The sequence below is a fragment of the Girardinichthys multiradiatus genome, chromosome 7 (genome assembly GCF_021462225.1).
Source record: "Girardinichthys multiradiatus isolate DD_20200921_A chromosome 7, DD_fGirMul_XY1, whole genome shotgun sequence".
Taxonomy (NCBI): domain Eukaryota; kingdom Metazoa; phylum Chordata; class Actinopteri; order Cyprinodontiformes; family Goodeidae; genus Girardinichthys; species Girardinichthys multiradiatus.
Window position 1 is genome coordinate 35,569,467 of NC_061800.1, and position 11,004 is coordinate 35,580,470.

At 41.1% G+C, this 11,004-nt stretch overlaps 1 protein-coding gene across 1 annotated transcript; it reads left to right on the plus strand.

Moving 5' to 3' along the window:
- The first annotated feature begins 640 nt into the window (after positions 1-640).
- Positions 641-5,019, plus strand: LOC124871605 (frizzled-7-A-like). The gene has a single exon (XM_047371047.1). It carries the CDS (start codon positions 1,106-1,108, stop codon positions 2,816-2,818), a length of 1,713 nt encoding a protein of 570 aa, XP_047227003.1. The 5' UTR covers positions 641-1,105; the 3' UTR covers positions 2,819-5,019.
- The last annotated feature ends 5,985 nt before the right edge of the window (positions 5,020-11,004 follow it).

The window sequence follows — 11,004 nt, forward strand, 5'->3', positions numbered from 1 at the left end:
CAACACTTCTTAGCAGCGGGGATGGGGTTTGGGGAGGGGAGGGAAGTGAAAAAAAAAGCACTCCTGTACTCACAGGGTAAGATAGTTTCAGAGTTAGAAATATTTTAGAAAACGGTCCTTTCCGTTATTCTTTGTCGATTAGCTAATAAGTTTATATTTCACATGAAAATGAAAATCAAACTCCTCATCCGTTATTGACCACCGAAATGGAAAACGGCGATTTTTCCATTTATTTTTTTATTAAAAAACATATTTTTTGTTTTTCATAACTGATTTTCGAACAGATAGTTAATTACCAAAAGATGTAACTCTTCATCGGTAATTGTTATCTTTTTTTTAATGGCACCAAAAGAGTAACACACTTCGTGAATTAGACGTAGGACGACGATGCGTCAAGACTTCATTAAAACGACCGAAGATCCCACTAGAAAACTCAATGGTTTAGGTAAAAAGTTCTCTGGTGTAATGTAATTACAGTAACATATTGCCCTACGGTGGAGAAATGGAGACCAATCAACGTCGACTCCTATAGGACAACAAACGTTCTGATTGGCCGAAAGAAAGAGTTGGTTTCAAGGCGGCCCGCTCTTGGTGCGAGAGGAGAGGGGGTGTCTGGTGAATGGAATGGGCGCCTGGAAACAGGCGGAATCCTCGCGGAGAGGGTAGCGAGCCTCTGGACTTCCAACCGCCCAGCATGTGAGCCGACGCTCGGCGTGAAGTTTAGCCGAAAAGCCCTGGAAATTCTGCCCGTTTCGGAGTCTGGGTTTTGGACTAAGTAATAACTAAAGGTGCTGGGTTGTTTGATTTTGATTTTTAAGTAGACGTGAGTTGAAGTGCTGTTTTCCACCGAGTGTGAGGGAAGAGTGGACTGCTTGGAGTCACTTACAAAGAACATTAAGAAGTCATGACATGACGAACGTTTTACTTGGATTTATCTTCATAAACTACGAGGGAAAAGTCTACAGAAGCCGCTTCAACTCAAACTAAGTGGGCCGAAAGTTAGGTGTTTGGACGAATATTGTGGGTTCTTGCCGTTTTTGGACCTTTTTAAGTCTCCCTACTTGGATCAAAGTTTTTCTCTCCCTCCCCCTCCTCCTCTTCAGCTATGGCGGCGGCCAGGTTCACCGCTGGCTCTGCGCTGCTGCGGATCATGTGGCTGTTGTGCGGGATTTCTCTCTCACCCACTTCATCTGCTCAGCATTACAACAGTGAAAGTGGAATATCCGTCCCGGAGCACGGTTTCTGCCAGCCCATCTCCATACCGCTCTGCACCGACATCGCCTACAACCAGACCATCATGCCGAACCTCCTGGGCCACACCAACCAGGAGGACGCCGGGCTGGAGGTGCACCAGTTCTACCCGCTGGTGAAGGTCCAGTGCTCCGCAGATTTAAAGTTCTTCCTGTGCTCCATGTACGCCCCGGTTTGCACCGTGCTGGAGCAGGCCATTCCCCCGTGTCGGTCGCTGTGTGAGCGGGCACGGCAGGGATGTGAAGCCCTGATGAATAAATTTGGCTTCCAGTGGCCGGAGCGCCTCCGCTGCGAGGCATTCCCCATCCACGGAGCCGGGGAGATCTGCGTGGGCCAGAACACGTCGGAGCCCGGCAGCCCAGCTTCCTCTTCATCTCCCAACGCACCCGAGATCGTGACCCCTCCACCTATAGGTGGTGGACCGAACCCTCATCGTCCGCCACAACCCAATTCGTACAATCAGTTCTCCTGCCCGCTACAGCTGGAGGTGCCTCCCTACCTGGGCTATAAATTCATGGGGGTCAGAGACTGCGGTGCCCCCTGTGAGCCCACCAAACCCAGCGGAATAATGTATTTTCGAGAGGATGAGGTGAAATTCGGCAGGCTTTGGGTTGGGATCTGGTCCATACTGTGCTGCGTGAGTACCCTGTTCACAGTGCTCACTTATTTAGTGGACATGAGGAGGTTCAGGTACCCTGAACGGCCCATCATCTTCCTGTCAGGCTGTTACTTCATGGTGGCAGTGGCCTACGCTGCTGGTTTCTTCCTGGAGGACAAGGTGGTCTGCGTGGACAAATTCAAGGTGGACGGCTACAGGACGGTGGCTCAGGGGACCAAGAAGGAGGGCTGCACCATCCTCTTCATGGTGCTGTACTTCTTCGGCATGGCCAGCTCCATCTGGTGGGTTATCCTGTCCCTTACTTGGTTCCTCTCCGCTGGGATGAAGTGGGGTCATGAGGCAATAGAGGCCAATTCCCAGTACTTCCACTTGGCAGCGTGGGCCGTCCCGGCCATCAAGACCATCACGATCCTCGCTATGGGCCAGGTGGATGGAGACGTCCTGACCGGGGTGTGCTTCGTGGGGATCTTCAATGTGGATGCCCTGCGTGGCTTTGTGTTAGCCCCGCTATTCGTCTACCTGTTCATCGGCACGTCCTTCCTGCTGGCTGGCTTTGTGTCTCTTTTCCGGATCCGCACTATTATGAAACATGACGGCACCAAGACGGAGAAGTTAGAGAAGCTGATGGTTCGCATTGGGGTGTTCAGCGTGCTCTACACAGTCCCGGCCACTATAGTGATCGCCTGTTACTTCTACGAGCAGGCCTTCAGGGAGCAGTGGGAGCGCACCTGGCACATGCAGACCTGCAAGCGCTTCGCTGTTCCCTGCCCAATCCACAACTTCGCCCCCATGACCCCGGACTTTACCGTGTTCATGATCAAATATCTGATGACCATGATCGTTGGTATTACCTCTGGTTTCTGGGTGTGGTCCGGGAAGACCCTCCAGTCCTGGCGGAGGTTCTACGAGCGTCTCAGCAATGGGAACCACGGAGAGACGACGGTGTGAAGATTGGAGGGTTTGGATGCATCCGTGAAAATGAGGTCAAAAAGCTTTCATTTCATTAATCCTAGTTGGAATTTTTAAAAACTGAATGCTAGTGTTTCACTCTTGTGGCAGCAACACAACACTTAAGGAAGTTGGAGGAACTTCCAATATATTCATTTTTTTCCCTCTTTTGTCATCAAAGAAAACTGAAGCCATGGCTTTTTTTTTTATTCCAGGACGATAAACTGATATAAAATAGCCATGCCAAGACTCAATCCTATATAAACACATATATTCTTATGTTACAATTTGAATGTACTCCCTATTCGCCCTTGAGTTTGTTGGTGGACTCTATCAAAACACTAATGTGATAAGCAGCAAAAAAGGTAGAAGGTTTAATCCCTGTTCGTTCATTTGCGATGCTTGGATTAGACATTAATGACTGCAAAGCTTTAATACATGTTAGGGTTTGCAGAGTACAAACTTATCTGTTTTAAATAGTTAATGAACGTCATCTGTTGATATGTGCCAAGTGGCTGCCTAGAATTCCCTTCTTTAAAACGTTTTTTCATGTTCCGACTGATGAATATTCACTTCTGTCCTGAATGTTCACTCCGAAGTTGAATGAAGTTATTTTCTGGTTTGCACACTGATCCTAAATGTAAAAAAGAACGACTTACGCCACAGGTTGACTTAGATCTAGCATTTTTTAAAGAGGCCACACACACATGCATACAGAACCTTGAGACACAACGGCTCATTGTTAGTCTCTGTGTGTGGTCTCTCTGCTTTTGGATTACCTATCAAAAAAGCCTTTTTTTTTTTTTTCTTTAAACCTTTAAGACACCCAAAGCATCGTTTCAGTGATCCAGATTTAATCCGTATGAGTGCAAATGGTTGTTCTGGAGCTGTAACGTTATTTTATGCGGGATAAAATTAACTGTACGCTAAGTTAGCACCTACGTTCTGCTTGGTGTAACTCGCCTTATTTCTTCCTTTAATATCACATGAAGTGTTACATTCTTGCAAGCCGACTGAACATTTTTGGATATTTTAATTGCCTGCCATGAGTATGTGTTTTTTTTTTTGTTTTTTTTTTTTTTTACAGAAGCCTTACAATCTGAGAAGTTGCATGTTGTTTTTTTCTGTTACACGACTGTAATGTTTGTTGTTCTGTGTTAGAAAAATGTCAAAGAAGGAGGTTAAACAGCAGAGCCGTGTTGGACTGTTTAGCAGAGATTGTTACTGAGGTGAGGGGTATTTTAGGAAATAAAAAAAAAATGGTTAAAATGCAAAGGTTACGATGTTCATAGATAAAATGGCCTCAGCTTGTTTACCACATAGTAAGAAAATAAATTACAGGTAAACCTTAGGTTTTTATTACAGGATTTTATAGAAATAACACAAGTTACTTTAGGCTTTAAACCTGTTTAAATGCTTTTAATGAAAGTGACACACCTCTTGAATGTTTTCATTTAACCTTGATGCCATCATTAGGAGTAATTACTGGAGTTGACATGACGCTTGCATTTAAAACAAGTGACTTCATCATTCAGACTAAACAAAGAAATTAGTGGCTGTTTGTCGGGAGTCAGCTGCAAGCCAGCTTATGACTGCCAGAACCGTCTGTTTCTTGTCTCGTAGCACATTTTCTCCACATGCTTCACTCCCAAACAATGAATGGGAGCAGTCTGTGGCGATGAGGGACAAGTCACAGCATTATGACCTTCTACAGGCTTGGCATCGCAGTTATTTAAATTTCTATGGATGCCCTGTTTTTACATGTTTTAAAACTAAAACTGTGCATACTCTATACTTCATGCTGTATTTAAAAGCAATTTGTATATACCATGCTGTTTTTTTTTTTCTCTTCACATGGATGTACTACATACCTCAAGCCCTGGTTAAGTTCTGCTCAACAGAACAATGTCACTTCATTCAGTCATTACATTGTTTCCAAACAAGGCAAAGTGATTCTGTTGCTGTTACCAGACTGACATGTTTATTTTGTTCTGTTTTCAGAAGGAATACGAGTTTTTGTGTTTTCAATTCTTTACCAGAACATATGCAAACCAGCCAGCAGAGACTCAGATATTTGAATACATATTGTATTTAAGGGGGGGGGGGGAGAATATTCATTTTTGTCTTTTTTACTTGTATTTTTTTAAAAATGAGATAAGCCCATTTTACATGTACAGTTTGAATAAAAGTGATAAAGTTTGTAATGTGGTGATTATCATTTGTGAAGCAAGAGAAGTTGAGGCAGTTGACAAAACAACACCAGAGCAAGTGGACGTTTAGTTGTGCGTAGTCAACATGAGCAGTGTTTATAGCAAAAGAACTGATAAGTTAGCCTTAAAGTCAGGGTTTGGCATCAGATAATTCAGGCTTCAGTAAGCAAGTTGCTCATTAATGTTTGCAAAATTCTCCTTTGGCAACATTTTGTGACGGAGGTTCTGGAAAACCTCATTTCAAGTGTTTGTTTCAAGCTGTTCGTGCTCCTGGAACAACTTTACTGTGCCGCAGCATTTAATTATTCACCTCTGAGGCAGTGCTTGAAGGATGAGTCAGATAACGTTAATAGTCCCCGGGTGCTTTTCATTTCCAGACGTCTTGTCCATACATTCACTTTCAGCGAGCACAGGACAGAAAAAAACGAAAGCAATGGAACTAATCCTGAAGGCCTTTAATGTAAACGTCATTTAAATAGGCCGTTATGTTGAGCAGTCTATAAACAGAGGACAGAACGGACATAGATGTTAAACATTCTCCTTAAAGATGCATCTAAAACCTATTAAAGGCACACAAAGTTAGGATCAGATGACTAAAAGTTGTACAACATGAGCTTCATCACATGAATATAAGCTCTCAGACTTTTTAAAATCGATTTGAGGCAGAGCTGGTTTAGAGTGGTAGGAGGCCTTAAGTAGTTTCTTTTGAGGGCCCACCTCCACTCGAGCCATTGTCCTGGCTTTCATTTAATCTGTTCTTGATCATTTCTGTATTCCCATGCATAAATGCATCACTACAGCTTGTTTTGCAGTTAGCTAGTGAGTCAACAATGATAATAAAAAAAATGCATTTTAAGGAGTATTTCTGGCTCCTTGGAGACAGAAATGGCAATTTTAAAGAATGCCAAAGAAATATAATGTATCATAGTTTAAACTATTTTCTATGTAAATGCCATTAAAATGTTTATTTCTCACAATACACAACTATTCATACATTTTCTGTAGTTTTAACCCCTTAAAAAACTGTTTTGGCAATGAAAGTCTTTATTTTATTAATAAAAAAGGTTGACATTTGCTCTGTTCAATATATGCAAACTGCATTTTTCCTTAGGGGTATTTTTATTCTAGAAGTGTCAAGAAATTTCATCAACATGGATTGTGATCAATTTTAAATCTTCAAAGTTTGAAAATAAATACCCCCTTCTGTGTTATTTGGACACAAAATATACTATGTATCATTATGTATATCTTTTCCAATTCTTTGATGAAGGTCATTCACTTCAGTCATCATCACATACAGGTCCTTCTCAAAATATTAGCATATTGTGATAAAGTTCATTATTTTCCATGTCATGATGAAAATTCAACATTCATATATTTTAGATTCATTGCACACTAACTGAAATATTTCAGGTCTTTTATTGTCTTAATACGGATGATTTTGGCATACAGCTCATGAAAACTCAAAATTCCTATCTCATAAAATTAGCATATTTCATCCGACCAATAAAAGAAAAGTGTTTTTAATACAAAAAACGTCAACCTTCAAATAATCATGTACAGTTATGCACTCAATACTTGGTTGGGAATCCTTTTGCAGAAATGACTGCTTCAATGCGGCGTGGCATGGAGGCAATCAGCCTGTGGCATTGCTGAGGTCTTATGGAGGCCCAGGATGCTTCGATAGCGGCCTTTAGCTCATCCAGAGTGTTGGGTCTTGAGTCTCTCAACGTTCTCTTCACAATATCCCACAGATTCTCTATGGGGTTCAGGTCAGGAGAGTTGGCAGGCCAATTGAGCACAGTGATACCATGGTCAGTAAACCATTTACCAGTGGTTTTGGCACTGTGAGCAGGTGCCAGGTCGTGCTGAAAATGAAATCTTCATCTCCATAAAGCTTTTCAGCAGATGGAAGCATGAAGTGCTCCAAAATCTCCTGATAGCTAGCTGCATTGACCCTGCCCTTGATAAAACACAGTGGACCAACACCAGCAGCTGACACGGCACCCCAGACCATCACTGACTGTGGGTACTTGACACTGGACTTCTGGCATTTTGGCATTTCCTTCTCCCCAGTCTTCCTCCAGACTCTGGCACCTTGATTTCCGAATGACATGCAGAATTTGCTTTCATCCGAAAAAAGTACTTTGGACCACTGAGCAACAGTCCAGTGCTGCTTCTCTGTAGCCCAGGTCAGGTGCTTCTGCCGCTGTTTCTGGTTCAAAAGTGGCTTGACCTGGGGAATGCGGCACCTGTAGCCCATTTCCTGCACACGCCTGTGCACGGTGGCTCTGGATGTTTCTACTCCAGACTCAGTCCACTGCTTCCATAGGTCCCCCAAGGTCTGGAATCGGCCCTTCTCCACAATCTTCCTCAGGGTCCGGTCACCTCTTCTCGTTGTGCAGCGTTTTCTGCCACACTTTTTCCTTCCCACAGACTTCCCACTGAGGTGCCTTGATACAGCACTCTGGGAACAGCCTATTCGTTCAGAAATTTCTTTCTGTGTCTTACCCTCTTGCTTGAGGGTGTCAATAGTGGCCTTCTGGACAGCAGTCAGGTCGGCAGTCTTACCCATGATTGTGGTTTTGAGTGATGAACCAGGCTGGGAGTTTTAAAGGCCTCAGGAATCTTTTGCAGGTGTTTAGAGTTAACTCGTTGATTCAGATGATTAGATTCATAGCTCGTTTAGAGACCCTTTTAATGATATGCTAATTTTGTGAGATAGGAGTTTTGGGTTTTCATGAGCGGTATGCCAAAATCATCTGTATTAAGACCTGAAATATTTCAGTTAGTGTGCAATGAATCTAAAATATATGAACGTTAAATTTTCATCATTACATTATGGAAAATAATGAACTTTATCACAATATGCTAATATTTTGAGAAGGACCTGTATAGCAAATATGCAAAAGTTTGCACAATTTTTACTTTTAATCTTAGTCATCCAAAGTTGTTATAAATGGAAAGTTATTTTCTTTCACCCCTTACATGTAAATAAAAAAATATCTCAACCTTTTAGAAAAACAATAAAACGTGAAATTCGGAAGGGGTTTTCACACCAAGGAATGAAGAAAATAGAGATCAAGTTGCTGTGTGTATTTAAGCAGCAAGTGGCACAAAACATGCCGAAAGAGTTAAAGGAAAAAAGAAACACAAAAATGTACCCAAAAATACACAACCTGGTCAAATGTTATGCTGGTTGCATTAATACAGCTAAAGATATGTCAAATTAAAACTAATAATAAATGTCCAAAGACATAGGAGGATGAAAAAAATGTCATGATCAAATTCCATATTAAATCTTTAAATTGTTTAAGAAAGCTTTCTGTGAAGCTGACATTGGTGTGAAAATCATTAGACGAAATAGTCCTACTTTCCTCCTTCAAAGAAGTAATGTTGACACTAAAACTGATAGCCTAAATATACGTAGCCTTTAATGCTATCTTAGACTCAACTGGCATTGCTCAAAGCATCTGCAAACCTACCCATTTTTGCCTCCATTCTCTGGACGTTGTGCTGACATATGGCATTGAGTATAAAGACATAACAATATTTCCTCATCACCCTGTCCTGTCTGACCATTTTCAATAACCTTTGAGTTTAATTTAACTGAGTACTCCACACCTGAAAGAAAATGTCATTATAGTAGATCAGACAATGCTGTAGCAAATCTTTAGAGAATCTGTTCCATCTTTTATTTCTTCATTATCACCAAAAAAAAAAAAAAAAAAACCACTGGAGGGCAATCATTTAATTTCTTCCCTTTGACACATTGATTTTCATCTTAATGGTGTTACTTCCTCATTGTGTGATGCATTTGATAAGGTAGCAATAAGACAATGAAAAAGAAGGCAATTATTCATAGGAGGTTGGCTCCTTGGTTTATTTCAGAGCTGCATATTTTAAAGCACAATGTTAGGAAATTAGGGAGAGAATGGCGCTCTACACACCTACAGGAATCCTATTTTATTTGAAAACATAGTCTACTGTTGTATAAAAAGACACCTCGCCAAGCTAGAACAGCCTAATTCTCATCATTAATAGAACAGTATAAGAATAATCCTGTTTCTTTTTCAGTACGTTGCCAACATTTTAAGGTAGCTGTAATTAAACCTTTACTTAAGAAACCGTCTTTTGATTAAGATAACTTACTGCATTACAGACCTATATGCAATCTACCGTTTTTATTTAAAATTCTTGACAAAATACTTGCTAATCAAATGTGTGAGCATTTACACAAGAATAATCTGTTTGAAGTTTCAGTCAGGTTTCAGGGATAGCACTGAAACAGCTCTGGTGAAAGTTACTAATAATATTCTCATCACCTCAGATAATGGACTTTTGTCTGTACTTGTACTGTTAGATTATAGTACTGATAAAGTCAATCACAATATTCTCTTAAAAATGCTTGGAGATGCTGTAGGGATCGGGGGAACACCACTAGGCTGGTTTAAATCTTATTTGTCTGACAGATTCCAGTTTTTTCATGTTAATACGTAATATTCTTCAAACTCCAGGATTTCTTGTGGAGTACCACGGGGTTCAGTGTTTGGGATAATTCTTTGTACTACATAAATGCTTCCAATAGGTAAAATTATCAGCCAGCATTGGATACATTTCCACTGTTATGCTGATGATACTCAGCTTTTTTAACCATAGATTCTGATGAATCCAACCAGTTCAATAAACTACAGGCATGTCTTGAAGACATAAAAACCTGGATGACTTGTAATTTTCTGCTCCTGTCCACAGTTGTTGTTTTTGGACCGGTGCCTTTGAGAAAGGAACTTAGTTCATTAATTAATGTGGATGGTAATAAATAAAAACATCTTAGTGTTATTTTTGACAAGGACATTTAAATCCCATCCTAAACAAGTTTTCTTGGATTGTTTTCTTTCACCTCCAGAATGTTGCCAGAATTAGAAATATCCTATCCAGGGGAGACACTGAAAAACTAGTCCATGCATTTGTTACTTCAAGGCTGGACTATTGTAATTCTTTACTATCAGGATCTCCACAAAATGCAGTTAAAAGCCTTCAGCTGATTCAAAATGCTGCAGCAAGAGTTCTGATGACAATTAAAAAAGAGAGATCATATTTCTCCTATTTTAGCTTCCCTTCATTGGCTCCCTGTTAAATCCAGAATAGAATTTTAAATTCTCCTCCTCACATATAAAGCCCTTAATGATCTAGCTCCATCATACATCAGAGATCTGATGGTTCCATATGTTCCTAACAGAGCACTTAGTTCTCAGACTGCAGGTTTACTGGTGGTTCCTAGAGTCTCTAGAAGTAGAATGGGAGGCAGATCCTTTAGTTATCAGGCTCCTCTCCTGTGGAACCAGCTCCCAGTTTTAGTCCGTGAGGCGGACGTCTACTTTTAAGGCTTTGATAAAACTTATAGTTAGAGTGGCTAAGGTTATCCTGAGCTATCTCTGTAGTTATGCTGATATAGGCTTAGGCTGCTGGAGGACATAATAACCACTTTCACTCATTCTGCGACATTCTCATACTACTCTCCAATTTTGCATTATTTGCTGTCAATTCAACTTTTAACTTAATGTTCTCTCTGTCTTTGTTCTTTCTAGAAGATAAACCTGGCCTGGCTCTGTATTTAGCTGTTACAGCTTACTGGAGTGGGGCGTTGGCTGAGCTACTGCTGCCAACAAGTTGATGTTCTCCTTCTACAGATGCAACACTTGGCCCTATCTTTCAGTGTTTAACCCTGTCTATTTCCTAGACATAGCTACTGACTGAGCTTTTACTGTGACTAACTGTATGTGCTGTCTTTCATACTTTAGACTTTAAAACTTGTTTAGAGTTTATCTGCTTAGCTGTTTTTCTCTCCTAGATGAAGCCACTGAAAAAGCTACTACTGCCGTTAACTTTTTAACTTTTTTTTTATGTGTATGCACTGTTCTCTCAAACCCTGAGTCGGTTGTGGCAGATGGCTGCTCACGCCGAGCCTGGTTCTGC